This window comes from Rhinopithecus bieti, unplaced genomic scaffold (genome assembly GCF_001698545.2).
Source record: "Rhinopithecus bieti isolate Rb0 unplaced genomic scaffold, ASM169854v2 scaffold_51732, whole genome shotgun sequence".
Taxonomy (NCBI): domain Eukaryota; kingdom Metazoa; phylum Chordata; class Mammalia; order Primates; family Cercopithecidae; genus Rhinopithecus; species Rhinopithecus bieti.
Genome location: NW_016821090.1, coordinates 377,608 through 393,386, shown reverse-complemented (window position 1 = coordinate 393,386; position 15,779 = coordinate 377,608). Strand labels below are relative to the sequence as shown.

Here is a 15,779-nt window from a genome sequence, read left to right as displayed (position 1 = left end):
ACGGTTCCTATTTCTCCACATCCTCTCCAACACCTGTTGTTTCCTGACTTCTTAATGATTGCCATTCTAACTGGTGTGAGATGGTATCTCATTGTGGTTTTGATTTGCATTTCTCTGATGGCGAGTGATGATGAGCATTTTTTCATGTGTCTGTTGGCTGTATGAATGTCTTCTTGTAGTTAACTAGTTCTGGAAAGAATGAGTTGCTAGAAATGTGCTAGAAGAATAACGGAAATAGCAATTGAGGCAGAAATCCTGCAAGGGCATGTAAACCAGCAGGACCATGGGAGCAATTAAAGAAATATCTACAAGAATCATGGCCCTCCCCTTCCCTTCCTTTCTCTGCTTCTATTTTAAAGATATGCTCTTGAAAATTTATCAGTGGAAACTAATTTCTGACCTCTGTTAAAAGATTATTTTACATGTTACCTGTTTTTGATCTATTTAATAACATGCGTTTGTATTGCCTATACATAATTCATTACTGAGCTACAATTCTTATTACCTCTTCTTTGTTTTCTTTTCTAATAGAGGTCCATCTCTAGCCCTTGTTTTATTGAGAGACAATGGCTTGCAATACTGGAAACAATTACTGGGACCAAGAACTGTTGAAGAAGCTGTTGAATATTTTCCAGAGAGGTAGGATTCATACCATGAGTCCCTATCTGTTTTCATGGGCTTCATTTTAAACACCTTTTTAGATGTAGAGTATTGGAACCACAGCTCTAGTCCAAGGGAGCTTCTCAGGAAAGCTACCTTTCCTGGTGAAGGAGTGGACTACTTATGACTGGAGGTCCAGCCCTGTGCCAGGCTGAGGATAGCCAAGGATTTGCAAGAGACCATTGTGAGATGCTAGGCTTGGGGCTGGGAGCTAAGAGTTGTATATTTCAGTCAACAGCTCATCTCTTGGGAGAAATATCCATGCCACCCGCTATTTAGGAGAAATTCCTTTGGGAAGGTTGTGGTGGCAGCTGTAGTTTCTTTAATTGATCATGAGTTTTAAGACAATGATGAGTAATTGAATATGTACTCTACAATTTAGTGGGAACATTTATTGACTTAGCTTACTGATTAATCTTAGAAATAAGCTAAACTTTGTAATCAACTTGACCCCTAGCATATTACCTGGCATATAGGGGAAACTCTTTGCATATTTTCTGAGCTTACCTGCTAGGCTTAATATCATCTGCAGGATAGAAATAGTATCTCATGCATCTCCATATTTGGCACGAAGCTGATGGAAGTAAATTGAATTTCAATTCCCTTGAATTCTTTGTGCTGATTTTAGGGTAGGATTCAGTTCAAAGAAAGAAAGGATTCCCCTCATACCCCCTTCAAGTGTGCAAGAATATAGATGCTCTTTAAGGCACTGCAAACCTAACATACATGTTGACACAATAAATAGCAATAGTTATGAAGCCTCACTTACATGAAAGCTGAAGTGCTTTCTTTGGGGTAGGATATACTTAAATTTGGCTTGTGCTGCAGGAACATGTATTGCCCCTTATTTAGCCCTACTTAATTATGTCTTTGCTTATGTGCCAATGATTGTGAAGGATAATAAGCATAGAACCTCTGCAAGTGGTGTGAGCAGAGTGCCATGGAATCGTTTAATAAAATGTGGCATAGAGTGCAATGCATGCTACCAGAGAGAAGGATTGCTATCAACACAAGGCCTGTGCCTGTAGGCACACTGGTCTAGACACTGTGGCACCAAGTGTGGAGGCTCTCAGTTACTGCCCCATCTCCACCCTACTATCATACTGAAAATTGCCACATGTTCACAATTAATCTTTATCTTTCTTTCTAATTGATCCCCACTTTTCCACTTCCCTTGGATCCACCCAGCACTTATGGTTGCTTTGGGAATAACTCTTTCAATGGAACTTCACCCTTTTCCTGTGCCTGAATATCAAATTCTATGCTGGCATTGTTTTACCCAAAATATGATAATTTTCATAGAAGAGAAGCACAGCAACCCCTCATTGTTACCCATTACTCCCTCTATCCCACTATTCCTCCCCTGACATTTTCCAATAATCATGTTTGACAGCGTAACAGGGGATGGGAGAATGCTCTGTATTGAGTAGAGTAAGTGGTCAGGATGGCTCAGGCTGTTTCATTCAATCATTGTGCAAATCCCTCATCCCTGGCAATCATAGAGTCCAAGGGATCAGGGATGAAAGTATCTCCAAATTGGAGGTGTGGAAACAGCCAAGGGCAGAATGGAAATGTCAAGATGATAAGGCAAAAAAAAAAAAAAAAAAAAAAAGCAAAAACAAACAAACAAAACCCTGAATGAGTCACTGAGACCAGAGAGGAAAGAAGAGGATCTGGAAGCTGGGGACAGAAAACCAAGTTTCCTGTGATGTGAAGAATCCGCATTGGTGTTAGCAGGAAGGAACATTATTCACCATAGCTGGAATTTGTTGGGTTGACTGCCGTGGACCGTTTAAAGGGAAAAAGTGAAATGGGCAGTGAGCATCATTTGCTACTAAAATATGCATAGATAGATAGAAAGACAGATAAAAAGGACCACTGAAAAAAAATACCAAAGAGCAACAACTGATTCAAGAGATACATACTTATTTATAGGAAAGAAAGCATAACAACAAACTGTCTAATCTAATGTGTTTGGTCTGGTATTATCAGTCTCACTCCTGCCTCTTCCCATAAAGCTGTCCTGTCTACTTCTCTTTTATTGCTGTTGTTGCTCACCTGGAGGGTTCCCTTACGGTATCTTCTGGATTTAATGTTTATAATTTTGTATCTTTGGTCTAGAGTCAAATGCCATGTAATGCTTGATAATGTGAAGCATTATCACATGGTGAAAGAAAATTTATTTAGAGTTCAATACACGCACCATATATTTCAAAGGCATCATCTGATTGTGTCTGCAAAATCACCCTCTGAAACAGGTTTTATTGTCATATTTATATTTGAGACAATTAAAGAACAGAGAAGTTAAGCAGCTCCCTAATATCACATAGCTAGCAAGTAGTGCAACAAGGATTCTACCCTCTGAGCTTTTTCACTGCACAGGGCATCTGTATCAGTCCGTTCTCATGCTACTACGAAGAAATACCCGAGATTGGGTAATTTATGAAGAAAAGAGGTTTAACTGACTCACAGTTCCGCATGGCTGGGAAAGCCGTAGGAAACTTATAATCATGGCAGAAGGCACCTCTTCACAGGGTGGCAGGAGAGAGAATGAGTACCAGCAGGGAAATACCAGGTGTTTGTAAAACCATCAGATCTTCTGAGAACTCAGTCACTAGCACGAGACCAGCATGGGGAAAACTGCCCCCATGATTCAATTAGCTCCCACTAGGTCACACCCATGACATGTGGGGATTTGGGGAATTACAATTCAGCATGAGAATTGGATGGGAACACAGCGAAACCATATCGGCATTCATTCCTCTTTCATAGTTATCTGTCAGTAGTCATTGTCATGATGATTTAAATGATCACATCCTTTCTTCTTAATGACCATTACCTCCTTGAAAAGAAGTAGCATGCCCTAAGCCACGATTGTACTCACTTCCTTTTGCACAGTGTCAAGATCTGGAATGATTTGCTGTTATTTGATAACTTTTGAACAACTTAGATAAATTGTGTTATATTATTCTGTTCTCTTCCAATAGCTTTTAAATCTGACTTCTTTTTCAAAGTTTATGTGCACAATTTGCGATGGACAGTTTGCCGGTCAACCAGTTGTATGGCAGTGATTCATTAGAAACCGCTGAAAGGGAAATACAGCATTTCTTTCCTCTTCAAAGCACTTTAGGCTTGATTAAACCTCATGCAACAAGTGAACAAAGAGGTAAATATTTAAGAATAAAAGTCAATGTATACATTTTCTCCAAATTTTGTGAACATTTAAAAAATTTACAAGCAGAAAAGCAAAACAGGAAACAGAAAATTCAAAAAAGTTGTGACGAGTACGTATATCCTTCATTTAGATTCAACAATTAACTTTGTCATATTTTCTTTTGCTGTCTCTCTCACCTCTCCCTCCCTCATCTTTCTCTTTGTCTTTCTCTTAATCAGAAATGGTATTGAATTTTGCTGAAGTCCTTTTCAGAATTTATGAAAATGATGAGTTATTTTTTCCATGGATATATTGATATGGAATATCATGTCAATGATATTTCAGATATTGAACTATATCCTTCCATTCCTATATAGATGTTGCTTAGTTATGATGCATTTTTAGGTATACTTTTGGATACTATTTGCTTATCTTTCACTTGTTTATTTTTTTGTATTGAGACTTGAAAGTGAGCTTGAGCTCTGCTTTCCATTTTTTTGGTTTGATATCTATCAGGTTTAGAAATCGATGGAATACTTCATAAGGAATGTGAACATGTTTTTCAGTGCTCCAAAAGAGTGGAAGCAGCACTGAGATTGGTATTTGGAGGAGTGGCAAAATTTTCCTGCGAAAATATCTGGGCCTGTTTTTTTTGTGTGGGATAATTATTTGATCACTTTCTCTGTTTCTTTTATGGAAATTGCTGTATTTAAGCTTTCTATCACCCTTTGAGCAAATATAGTTAAATTACATTTTCCTAGGAAGTTATCTATTCCAGCTATGTAATTTGTAAAGTAGTTTCTTATCATTATTATGTTTCCTCCATTTCAGTGATTATTTCTACTTTACCATTTTGTATTTTGCTCTCTTTCAAACAATAAAATATAATTTATTCATGAGTTCTATGTTTTCTCTTTTCTAACTACTATTTTGGTTTTATCTTCACGATTTTCTTCCTTCTATTTCCTAGTTGTTTTTTCTTATGTTCTTCTTCTAGCTTTTTGAGTTGAATATTAAATTTATTTATTTTCAACTTTTAATTTTATTGATCATAATTTTAAAGTTATACATTTTCATTTGATTACTGCTTTAATTATAGCCCACAGGTTCTAATGCATAGTGTTTTCATTATCTTTATTGATTATTGATAATTAATTATTGAAATTTTGTAATTTTGGTTTATATTTTCCCTTGGGCCTTAGAGTTATTCAACAAATAAATTTATTTTAAAGAGATTTTTAAAAATTCTGGTAGAAGAAAAAGCTTGCATTTTTTTGAAATTATCATGATATTGTTGAACTACCATATGGCAAACGTTTGTGAAGATTCTACGTGTATGAGGAGAAAAAATATTATCACCGGTATCATGGTGAAAAGTTTGAATATAAGATAAAACCAGCCTTACCATTTGATTCATCTTGATTTATTTTTTTTCCCAACTTGATCTATCTTGAATTTGTAGGATCTGTCAGCAACTAGAGGTGTGAGTCACCTGTTTTCAGTATATTGTTGGCTATATTTCCTGTATTTTCTGATTAATAATGGTGGTGGCCATGTTATTTGATACCTAGATATTCAAAACTATTCATGGTAAATTTAGTTTTTAGCATTAAACAAAGCTCTTATTTGTCTCATCGAATGCCTTGGGGCCTGACCACACACCCTGCTTTCTTATCATTTGCATTTGCCTTATACATTTTTGCCTATTTATTTATTTTTAACCTTTTGAATCACTTTTTTTTAGGCTTGTCTCACACATAAAATCCATAAAGGTGGATTTGTATTCATGACTTTCTCTCAAAATATATGTTAAACAGCCAAATTCACTGTAATAAAACAGTACACAACTCATGTATTTTTAATTTTTTAAATTGAAACATAATTGTCCATATTCATGGGGTACCTTATGATGTTTTGATACATGTACATATTGTGTAATAATCAAATCAGGGTATGTTGCATACCCATTGCCTCATAACTTTATCATTTCTTTGTGGTGAGAACATTCAAAATCTCCTCTTCTACCTATTTTGAAATATGCAATGCAATATTATTAACTATAGTTACCCTACTATGTAGTAGAACACCAGAACTTGTACCCATAGACTGATCTCTCCCAACTTCCCCCTCCCCCATACCCTCCCCACTTCTAGAAAGCACCATTCTGCTCTCTACTTCTAGGAGATCAACTTCTTTAGGTTCCACATATGAGTGAGATCATGCAGTATATGTCTTTTCTGTGCCTTGCTTGTTTCACTTAAGATAATGTCCTCTAGGTTTTTCCATGTTGCCACAAATGACAGGATTTCATTACTTTTTATAGCTGAATAATATTCCATTATGTATATGTATCACACTTTCGTTATCCATTCATCAGTCAATGAACACTTAGGTTGTTTACAAATCTTGGCTATTGTGAATAATGCTGCAGTAAACATGTGAGTACAGATATTTCTTCAACGCACTGATTTTATTTCCTTTGAATATATACCCATAGAGGGATTGCTGGATCATATATGGTAGTTCTATTTTTAATGTTTTAAGAGATGTTGAGCCTTTTTTCATATATCTGTTAGTCATTGTATGTCCAACAGATTTCTTCTGAGAAATGTCCATTCAGGTTTTCACCCATTTTTAAATCAGAATCCATTTTTCTGGCTTTTGTTTGTTTGCTATTGAGCTGAGTTCCTTATATATGCTGTATATTAACCCTTGGTCAGATGCATAGCTTGAAAATATTTTCTTGAATTCTGTAGGTTGTCTCTTCACTCTGTTGATCTTTTTCTTCACTATGTAGAATTTAGTTTGATATAATACCATTTGTCTAGTTTTGCTTTTGTTGCCTGTGCTTTTGAGGTCTTATTAAAAAAATCACTGCCAAGACCAATGCTATGAAACATTTCACCTATATTTTCTTCTAGTAGTTTTATTGTTTTAGGTCTTACAGGGAATAAAATTTAGTAGGTGAGATAAATTCACATGTTTATTTTATGTTAATACTATGTTTAGTTTCAAACATCTTATTATTTTAAGTTATATTTACTTTACATGTTATTTTTTCATTTACTGATGTTCTTCTCTGTGTGATCTTTTACATTTTCTTTTGTGTTTGAGAAATTTATTTGTTCTGGAAACTATTTTTATTGTAATATCTACCAGGATTGTCCAAGGGAAAGAATATAGTCATGGGTTCTCAGTTTCTGTTTCTGATCGGGCCAGTAAAGCCTGTTCCTCATCTTTCTTTTCTGGTTATCACTAGAGACGGAAACTAAAAACCATGACTTCAGGCTGCTAAAAGCCTAAAACAAAACACAGCAACAATAAAAAGTGTGGGATGGATATTTGTTTTCTCTGCTTTAAATGATATCCTAATACCTTTGTGACAATTAGGTACTCAATCTTTCTCTTTTCTTGAGCTATTCTCCTATTTTTTGAACTTGTGTTAAATGTTAAATGTACTTTGTTAGAAAACATATTATTTACATATATGCTGGATAAAAATAATCCTAGGCTCACATTTGTTTCTTAGAGTTTCTTGACAGGGTATCTCTATTCTTGTTTCCTGCATTTCTTTCAAGAAGCCTGGTGCCATATTGACTTTTGTTTCACTGTAAGTAATATGGTGTTTTCCCAGAAGAAGGGATTAATTTTTGTTTGTTTCTCAAAGCTAGTAGTTTTACTAACATATGTCTGAGATTTGACCTCTCTCGGTTTATTTTTCCAGATACATGTTAGTCTTTTTTACTGTCTAGATTCTTATCCTCTCTTATTTCAAGATGGTTTTCCTGCCTTATAGTTTTAAATATTAGTTCTGTTCCGTGGTTCTTTTGTTTTTTTCTTTAGGGATTTCACCAACTGGAACTAACAGGGGATTCTTTTGAAGTTTCTGAGTGTTTAGATTGACTTACCCAATTTTTAGTTAAAAATATTCTCTTTTGGTAAGATGAAGTCAAATTTCTTAAATAAATGTAGTAATGTATAGTATTTAATTGTATATATGCACAGATATGTACACACCCACACCTACATACACACACGTGTAGACATGCTTATCTTTGCCTAACTTCTGTATCTATCACTTTTCCTACTGACTTCTCTTTCTTTATTTTGCTATCCCTTACTTGGCTGTTTTCACTTCTGTTATCTATGTCCTTCTCTGTATTTTAAGTTACATTAGACACCTAGTTTATTTCTGTTATTTTATCTTTGTCTTTCGTGAGTGCAGCTTTTATTTCACATCTACTTATTGCTTGGTCATTTCTAGTTTTGAGTTTGAAGTTCTGATTTATGATTTTTTTAATGTTCAAACTGCTTAATTCACATTAGGGTGTCGTGTTACAGTTTGGGGGGTATTTATCATCCTTCTGCTGGCTTTCTTTCTTCCTCCCTCTCTTCCTTCTTCCTTCTCTTTCTTTTATTTATTTCTTTAGCAGGGGAAGACATTTTTTAAATAGTAATTTTAAAAGTAATTTTAATTTTATCTTTTTTAATGGTTCAGTAAAGATTAAATAAGGTTTGGGTTAGCTCATTTCATTTCTCAGGTCAGATTTTCTCTTGGTTTTGTATTAATATAATTAGGTAGTTTCTTGATAGGTAGGGCCTTTGCAGAGGGTGAATCTTTCTCACTACCTACAGTACTCTCTGTTCATCTTGAATGTTAACCTGAGCCAGTTGCTGTCTTTATCTAAGAACATTACTGGGTATATACCCAAAGAATTATAAATCATGCTACAATAAAGACACATGCACATGTATGTTTATTGCAGCACTATTCACAATAGCCAAGACTTGGAACCAACCCAAATGTCCATCAATGATAGACTGGATTAAGAAAATGTGGCACATATACACCATGGAATACCATGCAGCCGTGAAAAATGATGAGTTCATGTCCTTTGTAGGGACATGGATGAAGCTGGAAACCATCATTCTCAGCAAACTGTCACAAGGACAGAAAACCAAACAACACCACGTGTTCTCACTCATAGGTGGGAATTGAACAATGAGAACACTTGGACAGAGGAAGGGGAACATCACACACTGGGACATGTCGTGGGGTGGGGGGAGTGGGGAGGGATAGCATTAAGAAATATTCCTAATGTAAATGATGAGTTAATGGGTGCAGCACACCAGACATGGCCATGTATACATACATAACAAACCTGCAATGTTGTGCACATGTACCCTAGAATTAACAAGTATTAAAAAAAAAAGAAAAAAAAAGAAAAAAAGAACTGTAAAGAGACTTTTCTTTTCCAAGGTGCCTCCTTTTACCAGGAAGTATTGATTTCCAAAAACTGCATTAGTCTTCAAATACCTTGCTTGCAATGCCACAATCACCCACTCCTACCCTAATTCATTCTTCATGGTGCAAAGGAAATTATCATTTTAGAGCACAGATCTGAATATGTTATTGCTTAGAATGCTTTAAATGTCCCTTGTTGTTTTTAGAGGAAAGTCCAGATTTCTTCACAGGGCATAATTATTGATAATCGTTCTTCTACTTACTTGGCCAACTTCATCTCCAGTATATTTTCAACCAGTCACTTCTTCCTGCCCTCTGCACTTGGCATACATTACTCACTCTGCCTGCAATGTACTTTCCCTACTTGTCCACTTGGTGATCACACCTTATTTTTTCCATGCTTAACACAAAAGTCAGTGTCTCTGTGAAGTCATCCCTGACTTCTCCAGAGAAAGTTAAATGTTTTCTCACCTGTGGTTCTGGGGACCTTATATATTACTCTATAATAATGATCACTTTCTCATGATATCTTTATAGGCCTTTCTCTCTGTTGAGACAATTAGTCTCTGAGGAAAGGTTTACATTTTCTTCCCTTTCATTTCTGCAGTGCCTGTCTTAGGGCAGATCCTGGCCACCTCCCTTCCAGCAGGAGAAGTCCAGCCTTCTCCAGGCTGTCTGTTGGTTATAATCATATTGCCTTTAGCTCCCAGAACACTCTTTGTGTTTTTGATCCAGAGCAAAGAAGAGGCTGTTTTACCAGAAAACTCCCAGTTTCTCAGTTGGTTCACCTGTGTCTCTAGAATGTAGCCCTCAAAACTTAGGCTGCTGGTGAGATTTTGACATTTGCTTTGTTTAATTCCCTTAAGGTACTCTGATTCTTCAGGCAGAAGAGTTCAGATTGGCTTTATCCTTCAATCCATATCTAGCAAGAAATTCCTTGGCATTTGTAGCATGAAGGTGAAAATACATCTTTATCCTTAGCATGAGAGCAGGTCCCTTCCCCTTCTACGCTTGTGGTCTACTAGGTGTTTCAGGTGGTTTCTGGAAAGGTGATCCTCAGAGACTAGAAAATCTACATTAACATACTAAAGTTCTGAATGTCAATTTGGTGCTTTGGAATTTTAATTTAGTTTAGCAGAGTTTTGCCATGTTAAACCACAATATGCAAGTTAAATTATCGTTTTCCTTAGTTATTTCAGTCTACTTGAATATGGAGGAAAAGTGAAGCAATCTGCAGTATTATCACATGTCTGTTTTTCCTAGAGAAGATCCTAAATATGATTAAGGAGGCTGGATTTGATCTGACACAGGTGAAGAAAATGTTCCTAACTCCTGAGCAAATAGAGAACATTTATCCAAAAATAACAGGAAAAGACTTTTATAAAGATTTATTGGAAATGTTATCTGAGTAAGTTTCTGATACACAATTATTTGCATTATAGAAGTGGTAAATGTTCATTACAGAAACTTTGAAAAATGCAAAAATTAATTGAAACATTTCATCTAATCTCATTCATGAAAAGACATTCTGCTAACATTCACGGTTCATCTTTTTTCTATTTCCTTACCTCTCTCCCTGTCTTCCTTTCTCTCCCTCCTCTCATCTCTCCTTGCCCCCTTCCTTCCTTCTAGTTTCTCTAGGTCTTCGCATTAGATATATAGAGGCTGGCTCAGTTCAAACCCCTGCTTTGCCAACATACTTAATTGTTGCCTGAGTTTCCTTATCTGGGGATAATAATAGTATGTATCTAATAGGCTTGTTGGGAGGGCTACATAACTGATGTGTTGAAAGTACCTAGAACAGTGCATGACAGATACTAAACACTCGATAAATGCTAGCTATGATTATTCACATCTTTTTTTACATGTGTTGATACCTTGTCAAACTATGTGTACATAATAACATAAATCTTATGATAAGAAATACACTCCTTTAAAACTTTTTTCTACATGATACATCTGTTCCTGACAACACATACTTTTATAACCACTGCATAGAAATTAAAGGCTAACATTTATTGTTTCCTTAATTCCAGGCCTTGTGATGAGCTGTACACACTTTATTTCATTTGACTCTTATAATAACAACTCTATGAAGTAGTTTTACTAGAATTTCCACTTCGATTTTGAGAGAACAGAGGCCCAGGGCTAGAAGTTGTCCACGGTCACAAAACTCATGTTTCACTGGGTCCTGAACCCAGGGAGTCTCTGCTTTTAACTGCTGCTTTCCAAAACTATCATTTACACAGAGTTCATAATTATGTGAACATCATTATCGATTTACTATGAGTTAAACGTCTTTTCTATTTTATATATATTAAACATCAAAAATTTTCTATACAGTCATGCTTTGCAGTTCAGTATTTCAGTCAATAATGAATTACATGTACAGCAGTGGTCCCATAATATTATAATAGAGCTGAAAAATTCCTATTGCCTTAGTGACATCATGATCATTGTAATGCAATACATTACCATTTCTGTTCATATATGTTTAGATACACAAATAACACTGTGTTACAGTTGCCTACAGTATTCAGTATAGTAACATGCTATACGGGTTTATAGCCCAGGAGCCATAGGCTAAACCAGATAGCCTAGGTGTGTAAGAGGCTATTCTATCTAGGTTTCTGTAAGTATATTCTATGATGTTTGCACTACAATGAAATAACCTAATGTCACATTTCTCAGAATGTATCTCCATTATTAAGAGGTACATGACTGTACATATACACACACATGCACACACACACATGTGTATAAAATACGTATAAGAAATCTCTTTAATTGCACATTTTCCCTTTTTTCCATTCTTGACCATTTGTCAATGAGTTTAGGAAGGCAGAATTTATAAAGTTAACAAAACCTAATGGAATATATGTGCTATTTAGATATAAATAGTAAGCAGAAGCCTAGGACTGCACCATGAAAGCTTAGAAAACTACCTTTTGTACTTGTTGCAGGTCGCATTTTCTGGGAAACTGGAAGAGTTTCTTATTCAGGCTATTGAATAAGGATGCGACGAAGAAGAGAGGGCAGAGAAGCAGGATGGGGATGAGGGCAAGTCAAGATGTAGTGCAGGCCGGACAACAGCCTCTGCTAACCACAGCTAGATTGGTCTATCAAAGTTGTCCAGTGTTGGCTGAGATGACCAGGCTGTTGTACGGTCATATCACTCAGTTACTTGAAGGTAGGCCATCCTGGCATTGAGGGTGGCCTGAGCAAGGTGGCTGTCTGAACTGGAGGCAATCCCTGAAGGGGTCAGAGGCTGCAGGACAACCATAAAGCAACAAGTCCTGAATCCATGACAATGTCTCTATTTACAGACCTCATAGTAGCAAAGTAATAAGACTTCATTGACAAATATTCTCTAGAATGAAATTACAGCACTCACCTAGCATATAAACCTATTAGAAGAGGGAGAAATGAAAAAACGGAAGTATATGATTGCACTGATAAGGACAAAGAATAAAGAGGAGCTCCCTGGCCCAGGGTGCAGTGTTCTGTCTTTAGCCTTGTTTGCAGTGTCAACAGTTTTCAGTAGGCTGGGTCTTCTGAAAGCACCGTTCTTTGCAGAGGTCCATCTGTGGTCATGATGCTGACCAAGTGGAATGCCGTTGCCGAATGGAGACGATTGATGGGTCCAACAGACCCAGAAGAAGCAAAGGTACTTTCCCCTGACTCCATCCGAGCCCGGTTTGGAATAAGTAAGTTGAAAAACGTTGTCCACGGAGCATCTAATGCCTATGAAGCAAAAGAAGTTGCTAATAGACTCTTTGAGAATCCTGAGGAAAACTAAAGTATATACTGTGAAGTACGTACCTGTTTAATTATTATTTTATTTTATTTGCTTGTTGCAGTGATTGAGGCTAGGACAAACCTGTCCTAAAAAGAGAAGAGCTTTTCCCAAATTCCTGAATCAAACTTTATTTCCTGTGAGACACACTGTTCTATTGCATAGTAGCTGCACAGCCCCAAACCTGAGCCTTGTAGATGCTGATGACCTTGGGGATTCTGGTTGCTTGTAACCAGGCGGAGGATGCTGCATCCAGGCTGCAGGGATGGAGACAACAGGGCAAGCAACGCACCCATTGGTTTGCACACCTTGGTCTTGAGCTGTGGTGTCATCTACCATGACATGAAAAGCCTCATGCAGTCCCTCTACTCAACTCCTTTCCACTTCTCTGCTTTGAATGGCCAAAATTTCTTTCTTTTTATGTTTATTTGTTCTAAAAAAAAATTTGCAGGTTTGTTACATAGGTATATGTGTGCCATGGTGGTTTCCTGCACCTACTGACCCATCCTCTAAGATCCTTCCCCTCGTTCCCCACCCCGCAACAGGCCAGGCTATATGTTGTTCCTCTCTCTGTGTCCATGTGTTCTCAATGTTCAACTCCCACTTACGAGTGAGAACATGTAGTGTTTGGTTTTCTGTTCTGGTGTTAGTTTGCTGAGGATGGTGACTTCCAGTTTCATCCATGTCCCTGAAAAGGACATGATCCTTTTGATGGCTGCATAGTATTTCATGTACCAAATTTTCTTTATCCAGTCTATCGCTGATGGGTATTTGGGTTGGTTCCATGTCTTTGCTAGTGTAAATATTGCTGCAATAAACATACGTGTGCATGTGTCTTCATAGTAGAATGATTTATATTCCTTTGGGTATATACCCAGTAATGAAATTGCTGGGTCAAATGGTGTCTCTGGTTCTAGATCCTTGAGGAATCACTATACTGTCTTCCACAATGATTGAACTAATTTACATTCCCACCAACAGTGTAAAAGTGTTACTATTTCTCCACAGCCTCACCAGCATCTATTATTCCTGACTTTTTAGTAATTGCCTGAATGGCCAAAGTTTCAGTGTACAGTGTACAATGATTGTACAGTGTACAGTGATTGAAAAACCCACAGTCACCTTGGGTTGGTAGGAATATAAAATGGTGCATCTTCTGGATAATTGTTTGGCAGTTTCTTAAAAGGTTAAACATAGAATCATTATTTAACCTATCAATTATATTCTTAGGTGTATTCCCAAGAGAACTGAAAACAGGGACTCAAACATATACTTGTACAGTAATGTTTATAGAAAAATGATTCACAATAGCCAAAAGGAAGAAATCAACCAAGTGTCCATTAACAGAACAATGAACAAAGTGTGGTATAAAGATACAATGGAACATTATTGAGCTATTAAAAGGAATAAAGTATTGATGCATACTGCAACATGGATGAATCTCAAAAAAATTTTGCTAAATGAAATGTTAGACACAGAAGAACACATATCGTATGTTACCACTTATATGAGGTACCTAGAATAAGCAATTATAGAGAGAAAAAGTAAATTATAGCTTGAGGCTGAAGGAAGGGTGAAATTGTAAGTTATTGCTTAATGGGTCTTTTTTAAGTTGACAAAATATTTTGGAAATTGTTTGTGGTGATGTTTGCAAACCATGTAAATGTCATTAATACCATTGATTTGTACACTTAAATGGTTGCAATGGCAAATTTGATACACACACCCCTGACATATTGCCACGATAAAAAAATAGTAACAAAAATAGTGAAGTAAGGAAGAATTATTTCAGATAAGCACAAAAGCTCTTGCAAGAGAACTCTTCAACCCCTGCCCCAAAATGATACAAAATTAAGTTAGTATTACATTTTTAAAAGAAAATGCATGTAATCCTAACATCGAAAGCTTTAATTAAAAGTAAGCCTTTATGGTGGGAGTGTAAATTAGTTCAACCATTGTGGAAGACAGTGTCCTGATTTCTTGAAGACCTGGAACCAGAAATACCATTTGACCCAGCAATCCCATTACTGGATGTATACCCAAAGGAATATAAATCCTTCTATTATAAAGATACATGCACACGTATATTCATGGCAGAACTATTTACAATAAAAAATATATGAAATCAGTCTAAATGCCCATCAATGATAGACTGGGTAAAGAAAATTAGTACGTACATGGCATGGAATACTACGCAGCCGTAAAAGGGAATGAGATCATGTCCTTTGCAGGGACATGGTTGGAGTTGGAAGCCATTATCCTCAGCAAACTAATGCAGGAACAGAAAACCAAACACCGCATGTTCTCACTTATAAGTAGGAGCTGAATGATGAGAACACATGGATACGTGGTGGGAACAACACACACTAGAGCCTGTCGGTGGGGGCTGGAGGGAGAGCATCAGGAGGAATAGCTAATGGATGCTGGGCTTAACACCTAGGTGATGGGATGATCTATGCAGCAAACTACCATGGCACGCGTTTACCAATGTAACAAACCTGCACATCCTGTAGACAATGTAACAAACCTGCACATCCTGTAGACGTACCCCTGAACTTAAAATAAAGTTGAAGAGAAAAAAGTAAGCCTTTAACAAAGTTCTTAAACAGATAGTAAATAAAGGAAATTTTGTTTCAAACAAAGTATAACAATAACAAAACTCCCTAAACTCTTTCTTGGGCATCTCTGACCTGAGAGTCCTGCTGAACCCCCAGCTGCTGCCCCAGGCCACCCCACAACCCCCACCTTTACACTCCAGCCTATTCATCATGTTCAGAAGAAGCTGCACAATAAGTCCTGATATTTTTCTCAGCCCCTTCCTATTCTCTTCCTAACCTTTGGTTTAACCAGCAATTCTTAATCCTTGAATGGGCTGGGTAGAAAGCTTACTCACAAGTTAATATTTTTAACCCTGTCACAAATGT

General features: G+C 36.7%; 1 protein-coding gene across 4 annotated transcripts in view; it reads left to right on the top strand.

The window, feature by feature from the left end:
- NME8 (NME/NM23 family member 8) overlaps nucleotides 1-15,779 on the top strand; it is a 48,124-nt gene that overhangs the window by 31,991 nt on the left and 354 nt on the right. For all 4 annotated transcript variants that reach the window (XM_017860171.1, XM_017860174.1, XM_017860173.1 and 1 more), the window contains 4 exons: nucleotides 532-639; nucleotides 3,675-3,826; nucleotides 10,323-10,467; nucleotides 12,636-12,873. In XM_017860171.1, coding sequence (XP_017715660.1) covers nucleotides 532-639; nucleotides 3,675-3,826; nucleotides 10,323-10,467; nucleotides 12,636-12,858 — 628 coding nt within the window. In that variant the 3' untranslated portion in view covers nucleotides 12,859-12,873. The remainder of the gene's footprint in view (nucleotides 1-531; nucleotides 640-3,674; nucleotides 3,827-10,322; nucleotides 10,468-12,635; nucleotides 12,874-15,779) is intronic.